The sequence below is a fragment of the Fundulus heteroclitus genome, chromosome 15 (genome assembly GCF_011125445.2).
Source record: "Fundulus heteroclitus isolate FHET01 chromosome 15, MU-UCD_Fhet_4.1, whole genome shotgun sequence".
Lineage (NCBI taxonomy): Eukaryota > Metazoa > Chordata > Actinopteri > Cyprinodontiformes > Fundulidae > Fundulus > Fundulus heteroclitus.
The window spans coordinates 25,061,942-25,081,016 of NC_046375.1; the positions used below are offsets into that span (position 1 = coordinate 25,061,942).

At 40.8% G+C, this 19,075-nt stretch overlaps 1 protein-coding gene across 1 annotated transcript in view; it reads left to right on the top strand.

Moving 5' to 3' along the window:
- The window catches only part of vsnl1a (visinin-like 1a), a 47,120-nt gene that overhangs the window by 11,111 nt on the left and 16,934 nt on the right, over positions 1 to 19,075 (top strand). Inside the window, exon 2 of the mRNA XM_036147071.1 lies at positions 2,084 to 2,251. Coding sequence (XP_036002964.1) covers positions 2,090 to 2,251 — 162 coding nt within the window. The 5' untranslated portion in view covers positions 2,084 to 2,089. The remainder of the gene's footprint in view (positions 1 to 2,083; positions 2,252 to 19,075) is intronic.

Sequence of the window (19,075 nt, forward strand, 5' to 3'; positions counted from 1 at the left end):
AACATTAAAAGTAGAGTTGGCCAATTTTCTTCTCCCAAGTCCCCTGTGAATAATGTCTTAGCTGCTCTTCCGCTTCTTAGGGGGCTCTGTGAAAAAACTCTCCTAAATTCACACTGGTCTTATTTCTTTCTCCTGAGGCCTTCCTCTTCTTCTCATAAACTTGAGAGACAGTTTGCTTCTTTCGACTCTCGGCCATTTTCAAAGTAAGTTATACGGTGTGAGCAGCGGAGTTGCAATGAACGGCTAACAAAGCTAACCGCTAAGCTAACCGGATTACATAAACACTATAGGTGCGCATGCGCAGCCAGCAAGCGGAAACTAACAAGGAACGAGCACAAACACTGGCGTTATGTGAGCGTTTCAGAATGATGGTATGTGGGACAACAACAGATAAAGTGATACCCCCGGATCTTGAAGGACAGAGGAGAGTAAGCAGGACCAATCCTCTGAGTAATTCTGGCCATTCTGTCAAAATGACAGGATTGGTCAGGCCAGCAGCTCTTACAGAGATCACATTTTTAACCTCTTTTTTCTGAATACATAAGGTATTGGCTACTGTCAGGATGAAAGGACCATTTCACCCAGTACAGGGTTTCCCCCACCCTATTATAAACCTCGTAGGCCTTCATGCTTTACTTGCCCCCCCCACCCCTCCCACCCCGCCAGGCTAAGCGTTGTTTGTTTACCTGACATGCTCGATGTTTGACAGCAACATAAAAAAGTTCCCGTCGGGGGGAGAAAACCTCCATAAGGTAGCACGCTAGCTGTTATTAGCTTCACACACGCTACGGTACCCAGCCGTGCCCCTCCTTCGAGCTGCGTCACATAACGCTCCTCTGGCTTACAGTACTAACCCCCGTAACCCACCAAGACAACTACTGCCAGGATTACCCAATTTATTAGGGGAAACCCTGCAGTATAACAAAAAGTGCTTCTGACCAGGATTGTCAACTATAGCTTTATTCAGAGAAGACTTCGAGAGGCCCATGGTGGTGGTACAATGTGCGTATGACCAATATAGCTACTATTAATATTGCACTCCACAAGCCTGGCCTTTCTGGGAGAGTAGCAGGTTTAATGGAAGCCATAAGAACTATTTAGCTTTTCCTGTTTAGCTCAAGCCATTTAAATATCTGGAAGAAGGTGCTGGAAGAAGAAGATATGCCATCCCCTGAGTGACATATGGTAGCGACAGCGTGATGCTGTGGGGATGTTTTTCTTCAGCAGCGACACTGAAGCTAATGGAATGGTTTTAGATCAAAGCACTTTATCTGTTAGGGTGGCCTAGTCAAAGTAAAGACCTAAATCCACTTGAGTAGCAAGACTTGAAAACTGCTGTTTACAAGTGACTTTCTGTGCAACCCAACAGACCTTGTACAGAGAAACAGGCAAAAGTATTAATCTCCAGATTTGCGAAGCCGTCAGAGACAAACCCCCTAAACAACTTACAGCTGTAATTGTAGTAAAAGGTGCTTCTCCAAAGTATAACCCACAGGTGATGAGCATTAAATCGAGATTGCAGATCTTTATCAGTAAAAACGTTTGCAAACCACATATCAGTTCCATTCATCCTGGCAATTATGTTATGCTACATCGTGCTGGTCTGTCATGCACCAGCTAAACAAAGCACGCTAATGTTTGCGGCTGTAATACGTGTCAAAATGTGTTAAAGGGGTATGAATAGTTCTGCATGATGCTGTGTAAATAGTGCAGTCAGAACGATCTTTAATAAAGTGTTGAAAATGAAACACAAAGCTACAAAATAAGACAAGCAGCTGCTGAAAGACAGAAGCAGAAAGTGCCTCAACGAACTGAATGCCATTAGCCAGGAAGACCTCATTTACAACATGCGACATTCTGCCAGGGCCCCATAATACAGTTCATCTGTTTAAAGCTTATTTTTAGCGCGCTCTGGAATTCTCTGGTTGCAGCCTTGATAAATCACTCTCCTAAAAAAGCCCTGTACAGCAGCGTGGACAGGTAGCTCTTTGGCCTCTGCATTATTTTGAATGAAGCCTAACCTCACCGCGATGTGTGTGTTTGTTTGTTTTTTTCCTGGGGCCTCCCCTTTATTGCTTTGCAGGAAGAAATGGGGAAACAGAACAGCAAGCTGACCCCCGAAGTGATGGAGGACCTGGTGAAGAACACAGAGTTCAACGAGCACGAGCTGAAGCAGTGGTACAAGGGATTCCTGAAGGACTGCCCCACCGGCCGACTAAACCTGGACGAGTTCCAGCAGCTCTACGTCAAGGTGCGGCTCGCTCGCCCCCCCGCTCACGCTTCCACTCGATCGATCACACCCACTTAATCGGCTTCTTTTATGTGCTCGCCGCAAGAAAAGAAAAAAGAGAGACAACGTTTCTCATTTAGGTTGCAATTTAAACCCGGAGGCAGAGAGAAACGGGTTGGACAAAGATTTAATGAAGCTTATGAAGAGCAGAGATCAGGTGTGACAGGAATCTCAGTCCAGACAAGGAGTTGTTAGAGGAATCTGAAACTGGTTTGAGTGTCGGACATAAGTGCAGGCTGAGGCCGTTCGAGCGAGGATAAGAGGCGGAAGGTAAATGTGCGTGGAGCTGAGAGCCTTGGAGTGGCAGGGCTGGTCTTTACAGAGGAGAAGATGTCCAGCAGCTGGGCTGGGTGTTACTGAGATGGCCTTTACTGAGAGAAGGAAAGGATAAATTGGGAAAAGGAGGAACCTGCTTGGAGGAGCTGGGAAGTCTGAACACACGTTGTCCACACTCAGCATGCACATGGTGAAGACGACTCGTTTGAGTTGGATCGGAGCATCAGGACAGGGAACACAAGGTGGTTTGAGTGACTCTGGATGTAGCTCAGTGGTTGGTGCCTGTGTTCTGCCGCTGTGGCGTACCCTGTCAGATTAGCATACCGCTAGTTGATTGTTCAATCTCCGTCTGCTAGGGTAGACTTTTTTATGGAAACAGCATACGTTTCTGAAGCGATATGCTGACGGTGCTTGTTAGAAAACACAATTTATGAAGAGCAATGCTGTTTGGACTGATTTTGACATGTTTAATCTCGTAATCAGTTTTGGAGAATGAGCTAAAGGTTAATAACTACAGGGTAAACGATTTTATGGCTCCACTTGCTGAAAATAAATTCTAGAAAACTTTAGTGTGCATTTTTTACAAGGCTTGCAATTAAGTAACGTGAAATTAATACGCAATATAATAGACAAACCACTCGCGGTCAGAGGTATGTGGAGATGATACGCAGTGATCCAGGTTGCATGCGCATTAACTGAGGGTATGCTGTTCCACCGTCAGAACATCGGTCTGGCTGGTCTGAGTGTTTTAGAAACTGCTCATCTGCTGGGCTTTTCACTCACAACCATCTGTCAGGTTTACAGAGAATGACCCAAAATAGCAAAAAAATATCCAGGGGGTGTTTCAGCTGTGTGGACAATATGCCTGGTTGACGTCACATTCGAGGAGAAGGAGCAGACTGGTCCAAGATGATAAAGAGGCGACGGTAGCTCTAATAAAAAAAAGACTCATTGAAGTCAAACTATAAGGAATAGCGTTTCTAAATGGTAGGCCTGCAACACCTTGATATGGATGGGCCGCACAAAGGGCCGTTTCCGTCAGCAAAGTGCATAGAGGCTACAAATTGCACATTAACAGATATGCTCCAGTGAGCCTCGCTCTCAGCTGTGACATTTAGATGGAAGGGTCAGAAGGTGATGTGATGAAAAAGAGCAGATGATGCTCTTTATCAATGGTTCATGTTAGTGTTGGTGTCTGTGTGTGTGTGTGTGTGTGTGTGGGGGGGTTCTTGGCTCAATTTGGGTCCCTTTGTACCCACCGAAAATCATGTCAATATAACAGCCTGCCTGAGTAATGTTGCTGATGCTGCCCATTAGGGCCGGCTGATGATTCAATAACAATATGCATCGATCAATAGACGTGTGATGCGATAGGAAAAAAAAGGGTCAATAAAAAGTTTAATAAAAGAACAGTTTTCCTTCCTTTTGCATTCTAGCCTATCATGTCGGTCAATGCTAGAGTCATTACATCCTCCCAGCCAATCACAAACGCAGATCTAGGAACGTTCCGTCATCAAGCTGTGTGTTCTGTATCTAAAAGTAGGTCGCTAAACAACAGCATAAAATGGCCAGGGCTGCACTTTTTGATAATTATCGAGATCGCCCAATACGATTTCTATTCTATTGATATGTTTGCCCTATTTCCCAGGCCTTTATGACCACATTGCACCATCTGGTTAAATCGACTCAAACTGGTCTGCTGCGAACAACATTATAAGTTTGCTGTGCCACAATGGCCTACACAGCCACCAAACCTCAATCATTTAAGATGTGGTGAAGCGGGAGGTTCAAACCATGGATGTGTAGCCGTCAAATCTGCAGCAACTGTGCGGTGATCTCCCGTTATTGTGGGCCAACATCTCAGAGGAACATTTCTTGCACTTTGCCTAATCAATGCCCTCAAGAAACGAAGGCAGCTCTGATAAGAATGAGGGTCCAAACTGGTAGCGGTGCATTATAAATAATAAAAATGGGCACTGATTGTATATATTGATGGGCATGGCAGCTAAACTTTCACCTTTAGAACAGATTACTGCCAATTTTGGACTAGATGTCTCGGGACAGTTCACATGTCGTTTGGACATGTAAGCGAATGATGCTCGGTGGTCCCGATCATGTTCTTTCTGTTGGTACAGTAACTTACTTATGGTGTTTCTAAGTGGTTTAGAGGTCTTTGGTGGTTAAAAAGGGTGTCATAAAAGATTTTCCGTAAATGTCATGGACAAGCAACTGATTGACTGTGATAAGGGACACCGTCTAACATACCATCTTAGACCTTAGAGGGTGCCCAGAACAATGGCAACAGCAGGGAACAAGAGACAAAGAGAAGACAAAGTATGTTGGATATAAAGTGTTTTTATTTGTCAGAAGAAGAAATACTTGCTCACGAAATAAAGCGTTAAACCCTTTCATAATGTATTTTTGTTCAGCTGTTTTTTTTTTTGGAAGTGTTGGTTGAGGTCACATGAATCACCACAGCAACCGGTGGTCTCGCTCTCCATTTAGGACCGCTTTTAACCGACCCCGCTCCACGCTCCCATTCGCCTCTCCTGTATCCGGGCAGAAATCCAACAGTCTGAAGCCAGACGCACTCGGAGGATTATGTTCCCTTGCTAATATGTATCCCACCGTATCTTATTACCTCTGATGAAGCGGTAGGAATTTATTTTGTTATTTAATCATTGATATGCACAAAAGGAGAAGAACCCCATTCACAAAGAGGATATGGAAATTCAAAGATAGAAAAAAAAAATCAAGATCAGAAGCCATGTGCACGACTGTAGCTTAAAATTGCAGGTGTTTTACATGTATGTTGTTGAGACTGCTGCCGAATATGAATCATTTGGACATCATTCAATCCTCCACGCCAAAATCATGATCATACCTGGGATTTTGTGTGCCTCAATTCAATCATCAGCGGTCTAAAAGTACATGTACGTGCTTGGCATGTCTTTGAAGATCTCCATGTTAGATTTAATATTGATCGTCATTTACCGTTATTAGATAGACTCTGAGCCTCATAAAAGGGCAGTTATTTTAAAGAAAACCCCTTTGACTCTGGGGAAAAAAATATTTAGAAAGAAATACATTCTTCTTTTTTGTGACACATGAATCAATGCACCTGCGCCAAATATTGATATTTTGATTGATAATATAAAGATTTCCCGGTCCTGGCTTTAGAGCCTAATGGCTTCTTAAGGGGTGCTAAACCCATGACTGACGAGACAATTAGAACTTACAGTCTGAAAGCAACTCTAAGAACCATGTGGACTTCTCCTAGATGAGATGTTTTATACTGTATCTAGTAAATACCACTAAGTAAAGCAACACTTGTGGTATTGTGTATTATACTACACCATAAAACAACTTAAAATTTTCTTAGATTAGCGTAAATAAAAGAGTTTGGTGAATCACAGTGTCTGGGAAACAGTAGTTTAGTTGATGTTTTACAGTTTTTGTCAGATGTCGGTTACGTGGCTGATGTATCGTGTGTTGTACTATATCAAAGAGTACGTACTTGGTAAATTCAGCCTTTCTCCAAAGCGTTTCTAAATTACTGAGTTTTTGCAAACATTTTAGAAACATATATAGTGTTGTTCACAGAAATTATGTTTCTTATCAGAACCGTGGCTTTTTGATCATGCAGTCTACTGTCATAAAGTACTCTCTAAATCCCATTCTGTATGGATTAAAGAATTTGATAAACTGTAGTTTACCAAAATCTTGGTTACATACGGTAATGATTACTGAAACAAGGTGCTTTGTAATATTAATATTACATTTTCTAAAGCTGGAGTTTGATAAACTAGCTGGTGTTTAGTAACATCTAGCAAAACATGAGACATTTTTGTATTGAGATTTTATTTTATATATACAGTCATTTTCAATAAATTAGAATATGAATTTCTAAGAGGCTTGTTTGTCAGAAAAAAACAACCTTTAAGCTGGTATTAAACACACCCTTCATTAAACACCCATTCATGCATGAATAATTTAGTTTTTTTTGCGGGTCTGATGTAATATCGCAATCTTTAATGCTGTGTTTTATTAGCTGTAGGTGAAAAAAATATCATAATTATCAGAAATAAAGGCTTTGAAACATCCATCGGTTTCGGTCTGTATAATGTGCCTCCCTTAGTGAATTGAGTTACTGAAATATAATATATATAATATATATATATATATATATATATATATATATATATATATATATATATATATATATATATATATATATGTGTGTGTATATGTAGTGGGGATTTTAGCATCTTGTGCTTTATGTTTGAACTTCCTGTGAAGCCTCAAGGAAGAAAGCACTCAGACTAGTGTAAGAATGAGCATTAATCTTTTATCAGTAGCAAAAGGAAATGCATCCTTGCCAGAGGGGGCTGCCATTACATAACCCATGCTTCTGCATTGAGGTCATTTGTGCACTTCCGCAAAATACCAGCTCAGTTTTTGCATGAGCCCAATACCATTGTAAAAGAAATTCATCAATAAGTATGTATCATTATTAAAAGATATAATAATCTGAAGAAAAATTAGCCAGCAGCAGAAAGATTCAATCTTTATAAACATCATAAAAAAAGCACCTAAAGTTAGCTACAAATGAAAAGATCCTACTAAATTCCTTTTAAAGGGTGAACAGTGGCAGAAAATCTCAAAAGAGGCAACCAGTTCAAACCTGAAAGGGTCTTAAAGGCTTTTGGGGGGGAAACCTCCTTCTGATGGTTTCTAGGCAACAGTGTCCCAGTGAGTTTATTTAAATCCAAATAGCTGATAAATGGGAAAAAAAGAATGTCTGCCTCCGACATCACATCAGTGGGACAGATTGTTCCTGGAAAGAGTGACTGTGTGTGTGAAGTTGGGAAAGAGGGGGGGCGGGGGGGGGGGTCATATGTTTTGTGGGAGGCTGATGGAGGCGGAATCGCAGCAACGGAGTGAGAAACAGAAAAGGGGCAGAGGTGAGAAAAACTTGTGTGAAGCAAGTGAAGCAAAATGCGGTTAAATTATTTATCGTCAGTGATTAGAGCCACTGCAGTAATGCAGCAGAGTAATGACAAATGCAGAAATTATGGGGTGTGTCTAAAGACACTTCCTTGCTCATGCCAGCCCCCATGCAGCCCCTTCACCTGTGTCCAGAAGCTGCCCCTGGCTGGGTGATAAACACCGTGCTACCTCCACCCGGCGGCCTACCTACAGTTAATAATCCTTTTTTTTTGGCTGGACACTGTCATTCTGTTTATTCCCTCGCTGTTTCCCCCCTCCCGTGCTTTGGATAAAAGTAAAAAGGTAAAAAGCGGGTGCAGCACGTTGGCTGGAAATAACTTTCTTTTGATGCGGTGTAACAAAACGACACATGATCCATAAGTCTTAGGACTTATAAAACAAAATCCCTTTTATTTTATGTATGATAAGAATCCTTACTGAATATCTTCACGCATTGTAGAAAAAAACTGAAGCGGAGCACGAAAAGAAAAAGAAAAATATAAACACTTTAGAAAATCAGCAGTTTAAACATCCATCAGTTTGATCAATTAAATGGAAGTAACACATTTAAATGCAAATTTTGCGGTTCAAAAGTCGGCACTCAACTTTAATTTTCCACTTAGAACATTTCAAAATGTCACTATGCCAGCATAATCACCTAAAAGGTTGGCCATTAGAAAAATAATGACACTGACGCGTGTGCTCAGCAGTCGGAAAAGTGCATTTCTCATTTGAGCAGATAGTGGTGCAAACTGGGATGGAGGCAGAGGTGATGGATGAAGGGAAGCCTGAGCTCTAAACCACCATTCATCAAAGCTGTGTGGATCAATGGCTTGTGGAGGGCAAAGCTGCTATGAATGAATTTGTCCTCGTTAGTCTTTATGGGATTTTGATGATTCTGTTTTATCACATCCTCAAAAACTTACATTAGTTTTTTGTTCCTCTTCAAGAATTTTAAAATATCCTCTTTAATCTAACCTTATCTTAGAAGCCAACTTGTCTAATGTGTTGTTTTTACTTTGGTCTTTGGCTTAAAAAGAACAAAAAAATACACTGTTTTATTTAATTTTAGCACGATTGCTTATGAGAAGATAAACTCTTTTAAATGAAATGCTGCAATTGATTCACCTCAGAGGTTGAAACACAGATTTATGAATGACAATGCACCAAATATGACCTTGTTTAAAGGTAAAGTGGACAATTTTTCTGAAAATGTAAGTAAGAAATGGCCAGGTTCCTTTTTGGATAACTGCACATGCGCAAGACCGTTTTACCCACTGAGCTATATAATACACTGGAGTGCTGATTTTGCCGAAAAACTAAAGTCACTGGCCGCCATCTTGCTACTCCCTACTCTCACAGAATCCCATATGATTTGGTTGCAACAACAAGCAGTTTTCTGGCTGCGTGAAAATATTTCACAGGTAATTCTACAGTCAGTGGATGTACTAACACACTATCAACTACTAAGAAATTAGGTGCTGAAATATTTCACATGTTATTCATATTAAATATATATATATATATATATATATATATATATATATGTATATATAAGTATGTGTATATATATATATATATATATATATATATATATATATATATATATATATATATATATATATATATATGTATATATAAGTATGTGTATACATATATATATATATATGTGTATACATATATGTAAATAAATGTTTTTGTATATTGTTATTTATATATTTATAAATGTTATATATATGAGAAAATCCTTGTTATTCGATGCTGTAGCCCACATATTCTCTAGTTACTGGAGCAAAATAGGGAGTACCAATATGGCGGCTTCAAAGCGACTCGTTCTAACAGCGGGCGATTAGCACTCCAGTGTATTATATAGCTCAGTGGTTTTACCTCGCTCTTCCGCTCTTCAAGGGGTTCAAGTGAAAAAAATCTCCCAAATCCACTCTGGTCTTATTTCTTTCTACTGCGGCCTTCCTCTTCTTCTCATATTCTTGTACTCGGTTTGGTTCTTGCTACTCCAGCCATGTTCAAAGTCTACAGTGAGAGCAGCGAAGCTACAATGAACGGCTAACAACGAAGCTAACCGCTAAGCTAACCAGATACATAAACACTAGAAGTGTGCATGTGCAGCCAGCAAGAGGAAACTAACAAGGAACGAGCACACATACTGGTGTTACGTGAGCTTGTCAGAATGATTGGCATTGCATTCTAACACAAAAGAACAATGTTGAATGTTCACAAATACAAGCTTTACAGGACAATGTCTCAGGTGTGATGGTATATCCTGTCTTCCCGTTATTCCTGGGAAAAAATGCTTATATAACCATTATACTGAATAACAAAACCACTGATCGTTTTTCTCGTCACCAAGTCTTGGCAAAAACATTGTCCAGGCATTTCTCACGGTATTTGTGCGTTCACAAACACATGAAAATCTATTTTGTACTGCTCAGGTTTCAACCGATGGTCTGCACAGAAGTTGGATTCAAATTAAGGCTGGGTGATATGCACCAAAAATAATATCTCAATATTTTTAGGCTCATTGCCGATATCTGATATTTACCTTGATATGTTTTTCTTTTCATAAAATAATTATAAAAAGGCATCTCTGAATCAAAGCTTTATCCCAAATGTCTCACAAGCACATTTTTAAACAGACAGCTGTGGATAAATATGAGAACGAGCTGAAAAATTAAATAAACGGCTAATGTTAAAAGACTTGACTATCTACAGTTTGCCGCGATTGCTCGAATGAAGTGCAATGATGTCTTGTTTGTTGGTGGATTTCCTAAGAGTTTTGATAATTCTTGACCACAGTGTCTCCAAAGTATTAGAGTGACCTGCCACTGCTTCTGTTTCCCATTTTCACATTTAGTGCCATCGCTGGTCCCAGACCGCGGTATAAAAATGGAACTGAACCTTGTGAGCTAACTCACACTTCAGTGGTTGCGTGCCACACTGCGTGAAAGTCCTCCTCCCTGACACACCAGCCACACCTTGAGACATTTGTAATCGGATAACGACACTGCCAGTGAAGCACCGGACAATTGAATTGGCCTCTGGGTTTTCATTTGTGTGGATTATAGCCTTTAACTCAAATATGTACACATTTGTTCTAAAAACCAGTAAAACTATGAGACTGATTAACTCAAGAAATATAACCCTCTGTTCCTTGCCGGTTGGTTCAATTTTAAGGGCAAATGTTTTCCAGCTCGTGATAGTTGGGTTTTAAGGCTAAACATTTTTACCTGCGGCCTACAAGAGAAACAGCTGAAGTTCTCACTGTAGAGCGAAAGCATCGCTGTTAGACTGGTCAAACACACAGACGCTGACCTGAATATAGACGTATGGATGGATTCCACTCTGATGCAAATCGCCTGCGTTGCCCCAAGGCTGTCGGTTGTTGACGGGTGCAGTGTGAGTGCCAGTCTCTCCGCACGCCTGCCTCTTGAGTGGGCGACTCCCCGAGGCCTGCAGACAGACTGACGGACAGATCACAGCGCAGAGTGGATGGACGGTAAATGGAGCGACAGAGGGACATTGACATCTGGGCAACGGCCACATTTCTGTGAGGAAGCATACGGTACCTCGTCTGTGGAGACAAAGGAGAGACAGAGAAGACAGATGCAGCATCACGCTGACATGGAACATTAATGACGAAAAAGCCTATTTGCAGACTGTGCATCGTTATGACAGGTATGGCAGTCGGTGTCGTGGGCCTATGGGCGAGTCGTTAAGTTTTACAGAAATAGAACTCCTAAGTATCCTCTTATTCCCTAACCGTATTGGCAGACATACAGATTAGAGCTAAATGACATCCATGCTGCACGACTGATGGGAATATTTAAAGCTACTGATGCACTGGGTGCCACTAATGGAATATGAAATGAAAAGAGACAAGACGTGCACGGAGGAACATTGGCTTTATCAGCCTTAGATGGCATCAGGTGATCGGGAGTTTATTTTTGCTTTCTAAGGACCGCTGTAGCCTCCTGTCTCACCTACATGACAACGTTGGTAACCGTAGCACAGCTTTGAAATGTTTCTTCTCTTACCTGACTGACAGAACCATTTCTGTCATGCTCAGAGGGTTCTCTTCCTCTACTGCTTCTCTTAAGTGTGGGGTGCCACAAGGGTCCATTTTAGGCCCTCAACTTATTTTTTCACTTGGATTTATCTATTTCTGCTATCAAACAGTGGCAAAAGCAGAGTTTTTTTTAATGAACGAACAAACAGCAGGAGGAACTGGGAAAGAGTCTAAGACAACAGATTGATGGTGCTAAGTAATAGGACATTGAGTAAAATCTGTCCGTCTGTCTGTGATTTGAGACTGGGACAGATGTTCTCCATTCAGCAGGACAATGGCCCGAAGCATATACTGCTAAAGCAACATTCATGTGGTTTGAGGGCAAACATTTAAAGGTGTTAAAATGGCCTAGTCAAAGTCCAGACTGCAATCCAGCTCGATCCAGTCTGTGGCTGGTCTGTTCACAGGCAAAAAGCTTTTGAAGAATGGGCAAAGATACTGACTTTGTGGGGGTGGAAACTTACGCGTGTTGCGGTTTTCTGTTATTTCATCCGGTTGGTTTTTTGCTTCACATAAAAAAATAAAAAATAAAAACTGCATGGTGCAAACGGAAACAATCCAGTTGTGAGGCAACAAAACATGAGAGATGCCAATGGGGTAAATATTTTTGCAGGCCACTATGTATCTGTCTGTCTGTGTTGGTTAAATGATCACATTCATGTAAATGAGGGATAAGGATGTCAGCCGTTTTAGGGAAGCTGTAGAGGTGCCGTTGACATTCCCACGATAGCTCTGGAGGATCTGCAAAGATCCACAGCTCAGGTGGGAGAGTCTGATGTCTCGACAACTATTACTCAGGGACTCCACAAATCTAGCCCAGCCTCCATCAGTGCTACCAGCTGCGCAGCCTATGGCAAGCCGTTTTAACATAAATTCGGTTTTACCGCCCTTACGTTCGAGATATCTCAAATTGTTTTATGACTAGACGTTTTAGCATTTAAGATATCTCTAATTGTATTTTGACTAGTCAAAATACCTATTCGAGATATCTCTAATTACATTCTGACTAGTCGAAATGACATCAGATTTTCCATTGAGTTGTATGGAGACGTCAATTCAAGATATCTCGAATGAATTACTGACTATCTGAAATACCCATTTCAGATATCTACAATTAAATTACGACTAGTCAAAATTACAATTCAAGATATCTTAAATTGAGTTTTGACTAGTCATAATTCTAATTAAAGATATCTCAAATGCCACCATAATTCAAGATATCTTAAATGTATTTTTGGATAGGCGAAATGCAGTTTTGACTAGTAAAAAATAAATTTAAGATATCTTGAATTGTAATTTTGACTAGTCAAAATTCCTTTTAAGATATCTTGAATTGTAATTTTGACTAGTCAAAATTCCTTTTAAGATATCTCTAAATGAATTAGAGATATCTTGAATTATTCAGCTTTTCCATTTAAGATATCTTAAATTGACATTCTGACTAGTCAAAATGACGTTACTGATATCTTGAATTACGAAACGGCTTGCCATATGTCATCACACAGGAACCGGAGGCGTGCGCTTTTGTTTTCAGAGAAGCTAAAGGAGGGTGCTGTAATGCTTTGTGCCGTCTCGCATGTGAAAATCAAGAGCTAGCTGGCTTTACCATAATTCCCAAGAGGCAGATGCTTTACCACAGTATAAAAACTGCATCTGGTTATTAACAGAACTGGTCTGGGCTGAGGAATATTCCTTATTTCCAGCTTGGACATGAGTCGACAGTAGCGCTTTCAGCTAGCCGTTTTTCAGTGCATTGTGTGCGTCGGCAGCAAGTAAATCCGAAATTCTTTGCAAATTTCTTAAGCATTCTTCAAGTATACTATTTTCGCCCTCTCTGCATATCCCATACTTAAAAAGCTCTTTCTATATTGTGGCATTTTCTTACAATTTTGTCGAAAACAGCCAGCGCCATTGAATGTTCAGGCAGCTTTGGGCAGCTTACAGCCAATAAGGGGCTTACACGCAATGTCTTATTTCAGATATCTTAAATTGTAATTCTGACTAGTCATAATTACGTTCGAGATATCTTAAATTACGTCTACGGATGTGTGACGCTTTCAATGACGAATCCGGTGACGTAATTTGAGATATCTTGAAAGGGATTTTGACTAGTCAAAATGTAATTGAAGATATCTTGAATTATTATTCTTCCTAGTCAGAATGTAAATAAAGATATCTTAAATTACCATTCCGGATAGTCAAAATGTAGTTTTGTCTAGTCAAAATGCATTTTAAGATATCTGGAATGTAATTACGGATAGTCAGACGAAACCGAATTTATGTTAAAACGGCTTGCCATACGCAGCCCACCTTTAGGCGTGTAGAACCACATATAATCTTCCTTTCGTCTCTAAACCATGTGTTGTTGGTCTCCCTGATAAAATCCCATTAAAATACTCTGCGGTTGTAGCTGTAAGGCGGCAGAATGTGAACATCTTCTGTGGACATGGACGGTTTTGCAAGGCACTGTACATGTTTATCACTAACCTGCTTAATTGGTAACCAAAACGATGTGCAACGAATGTGAGCTTTTGAGAGACTAGATTAGAAACCATTTTCATTATTATGTCCCTAAGACTATTCTCAGCCTCTCCGTGTTACTTCCTTACATCTCCCGTCTTTCATTTCCAAACTCCACCCCACCCCTCCACCCCTGTCTCTCTTCCTCTCTGCCCAGGCTGACTTGTGGCTGCCATGCTCTAAAAATAGCTCTTGTCGTCTCTGAAGCCCTGATGCCATTCTCCATCGTTGCCACAACACAGGCACCGCCACACACACACACACACACACACACACACACACACACACACACACACAAAGCGCTGAAGATTGCACCGGATTCTTCCCTAAAGACAAGAAACTGAAAACTCTATTGACTTTAGCAGAAATAAATATAGATATGTAAGGTGCACGGCGTACTAATATAGATTCAAGCCTGCCCCTGTTGCTGTTTGAATAGTTAGAAAAGTGACGCAGACAAATTGAACAATTTCTGGAGTCAGGAATTTGCTATGTTTACAGAGTACACCAGGAGGAGGATCTGACTCTGAACCAGTACTCTGTCATTTCCCCAGCATGAATATTCCCCCGCTCTTTCAGGCTGCAAAGTGGTCGCTAAAGTCTGAGCACGGCCGCGTTAGAGGTGGGCTTTAATAGTGAATAAGGGGACAGAAATGCAAGCAGCGACGGAGAAAAAGAGAGAATTATACCGAAAAATGATTGAACCTTGGAGACAGCGAGGGGGCCTAAAAGGCTTGATGGTTGGATTTATGGAAATGAATCGCTTTGAACCCTCGTGTGCTCCGTTGCGTCTTTAAAGGGGCCTCCCTGAGGGCTGTGAAGTTGTGATTCTGTTATTCAGCAGATATCAGGTGAAGCTCATTCTGCCACTTCTAAAGCATCCAGATGAACAAACTTTAGGGTCCGTTCTGAGGCGAAATCATATTCAGACTGAGAAGACCGTATGAAAGCATTGCCACGTTCTATTCTCTATCGTGACCAAACAGAGAGAAAAAGCTATCAGTCTCACAAAATTGAGACTGGAACCCCCAGGGTGCCGTGGCGGTGGCAGCAAGAATGATTTTCATAGTGGTTAACAATGGTTCAGGCCACGGTGTCAGCCATTATCCACCCATGGGGGGGCCCTGAGTCCCCGTCCGTCTGACCTCTCAGTTTGTGTCGGCGGAGGGTAACGAGAGCAAGAGTAAAGAATAAAATGACACCTAAAATGTTATGGCAAAAAATATTAAGAAATATGTCACGCTGTGCTGAAAACAAAACTGCCTGTTTACAGGTTTCTTTAGTTTGTGTCACACCTAAATGTATCAGATGTTTCAACAACTATCAAGGTAAAGTGAGTAAATACCAAAAGTTGTTTCCTAAAATGATTATTTTATTTATTAAGACATGAACCCTATCCAATCCTGGCCCTATGTGAGAACGTGATCACCTATCTTTGTTAAATAAGAAATTCATTGACTTCCCACATCACGGTCTGGTGCTGCTTCGCTGCTCCGGGGCCTGAAAGGCTTGCAGTAATTGTTGGAACCAGGACTGCTGCTCACTAGCAGAAAGCCCTTAAGGAGAATGACTGACCACCAGCGCGTGACCTTAAACTCAGACACACTCGTCTTATGCAGCGGCAGTGATGAATACTCCAGTTGGAGACCTGGACTTGCGTCACACCTTAGCTAAAACGACAGAGACCTCTGACTTGCCTTCGCCTTGTGGTCTGAGTCAGTTTTATCACCGCGCTTTATCTCAGGTATGTAAGCTACAGGTCGCAGCGGCTCTGACAGCTGCTGCACATTATACTGTGAAAGTGGGATTATTAGCCAGTGACGTACACGGACCGTGGGTTGTTAATGGCTGGTGGCAATCAGTTCAGCTTTATAATTAGGGCCTCACAGGTCTGTCACCGACTCAACACTATAGTAAAGGACTTAACTTAACCGTCGTCAGCCCTTCTCTTGCTCCTGCTGCATCACAAGGACACTTCCTGCTGAAAACATTCAAACAAAAGCACTTCCTGTTTAGTTCATTCAGTAGTTAGACATTGGTCCCATCCCAATACTCACACTAAACCCTACGCAAGTGCATAGGGTGGAAGTGCAAATAAGGGTTTGAGTGTGATTCGTCCAAAACAGGAGGATTGGGGTTGTTATGTCATTAACTTGCATCTCTGTGTCATGACTGCGACACCAAAAGTGGCGGGACCATCGCTGTTTTTGCTATCCTTACTGCTAAAAATGATTAAAATTGCAACAAGCATTCGTTTTGAGGGGAATGAATTGCAGGAACTGAAATTTGAAAGGATTGGGCATAGCAGAGCGGGTATTGCCACAAATGAGAAATTAATGCAAAATAATATTGTTAAATATATACCCAAAATAAATATAAAATAACTAAAAAGCATAGGTTGTGTGCATTTCATTAATGATAGCACATTGCTGTGACATAGTTATGAAAAATATATATTTTTTTGCTTATCTTCTGTGAATTTTTTTTTTTTACAACTTCATCAATAGCTGCTGCGAGGTAAAACATCAACATCGCACACAGGATGCGTAAGTGGTTGCTTACTTGTTCAGAAACACAATTTCTGATAAAACAAAATCAATAAATAGACGAGCGAAACTACTAAATTACTGAAATTACTTTGTGCTTTCAGAAGCGCAAAAACATCAAACAAATTCAACAAAGCAGATAGAATGAAATTTAACCGGCTGCTACTGTTTGAGGAAATTTCAGTTTTGTAATTAAAAGTTACAACCATATTTGTTTTAAGAAACAAAAATTGGTGATTAGTCATTTATTTAAGATGACAGTATGATCTTAGGTCTTTTTAGATCAAATATTTTTCACCTTGTAGCTCAAAACATCACATGCAGCAATGCATTGTGGGTAATACACTTCAGCGAACTCTGGAGAATCGGGACACACTACTCACTCATACCCTCAGCGGGAACACACATTTTGAGGGACACAAGGGTGGAAGTGGGAGTATTGGGACGCGGCCATTCTCTCTGGTTTGCTCCCTACGCAGCATGCTCATTATCTTTTAACTTACAGACTCTTTACTGCCTTATACCCTTTACTGTTTAGACTCGATGCCAAAGTGTTTAGTCACTTTGTATTATTTTTCTTTCAGGATAAATGCCTCTTTATGTTTCTACCATTATATATATATGTCCCTACCATTTCAATCACCACACTGCTGCCGTTGCTTCCCTACTTAATAAACACCCCTCAACCGTACACTGCATCACTGTCACGTGCCCAAACAAATACCACATGACCAACGCCCTCCAGACACACATACACAAATGGCAACAAGATGGAAAGAAGCATTGGTTATTTATATCGGCCCAGTTAATGCCGATGTACCGTGAATCCCCATTTAAAACACTCCAATGTGGCAAAGTTATTTCAAAAGAAGAGCTGACCGATATTCCTCTATTGTTATGTAATGTGACTCATTGCCGGCTATCCTAAACTCTTAATGGCAGTGGTTTCCGCTAAGGGTGGCACAAGCGGTTATTAGCTGCAGGAAAGGAATTACTTGATACTTATTATTATTTACAAAAGGGCCAGGATGCTTTAGAAAGCTTTTTTTTCATCATTTGAAAACTGCATTTTGTAGTTACGTAAGTAATTTCTGTGTGATAAAAAGAGCAAAAACAGAAAAACTCTGCAAGCGCACAAATACTTTTTCTCCATACAGTGTGTGTGTTCTTTCCGCTTCTTTATTTTGCCCTGTAAACCACATGGGCTTTATTGATAAAGAGCATCTTTCTATTATTTTTTTAGCTCAACGTTTTGTTTCACGCTTAAATCCTTATCATCTGGGATTATTTGCTTTTATTCCACTCAGTCACCCTAATGCTTCAGTCTTCCTGTCTAATATTTTGTTTTTCAGCTCCGTAGAACCATTTGTTCCCCATTAATCTCCTGGCGTGCATAAAAACACGCTTTCCATTAGGTGCTGCCAGACAGACTCATTGGAATGATCCATGATAATTGCATGTATTACCTCCTACGCTTTGGGGAAAGATCTAGCTTTTTCACAAACTTCACTTAGATTGCAGGTCATACTCCAAACACTGATGACATGCACATCATTGTCAAAGAAACTTCTGTCATAAGTAGCATGACACCTTGATTGAGCTCTGTGTTGCGATCCTTGCGCATGCTTTCTATACCGTTCCTTGCTTTAATTACAATCAAAGTTTCTGTGTACTGTCCTTAGCGTGCCATTCTGCAGATCAACATACTGATTGATTTTGCGGATTAGACGAACACCAATGGACTGAACAACTGCTGCTGCAGTCTTTGCTTGCTACTACGCATACTTGTTCCACAATCTCCTTTTACAACTCATTCACCTTGGGAGGTTGATGAGGGACATAGTTGGTGGGTCGGTTTCAACCCTCTGCTCTGTATCAGAGCTTTTCAATTGATCACGGTGCGTAATTAATGTGAAGATTACGGAAAGAGAAGAATGATCTGAACAGAGTTATAGGAGCTCTTAAAAGCCAATATTAACACAAGATACTCAGCAAAAAGAGAGAATGCCAAGCAGGGAAATGTGGAAACAACATGGGGTTATTCTTCAAGCAATGACTGCTTTTCAAACCTCCTGTATTAGCTAGCTGTGCTGCAGAGCTAGTGCAGGCTCGTACGTAAATAGCAAGTAAACACTCTTGCTTCTGTTTAGCTGGTCTTTTCAGTTCTTGCCTTTGACAGTGCTATAGCTAACATATATTTTTGCTAGCATCACTGCTTATGGAAATTAAATGATCTTAGTTGCTAGTTATTTTTCAAATGCAAAAGTCTTCTTAGCGAAGTTGACGTATCCTTCAACCACCACAAGAAGCATTACAAGCCCTGATGCGGTACAACACTGTATTCTACACCCTTCATCCCAGTATACACAA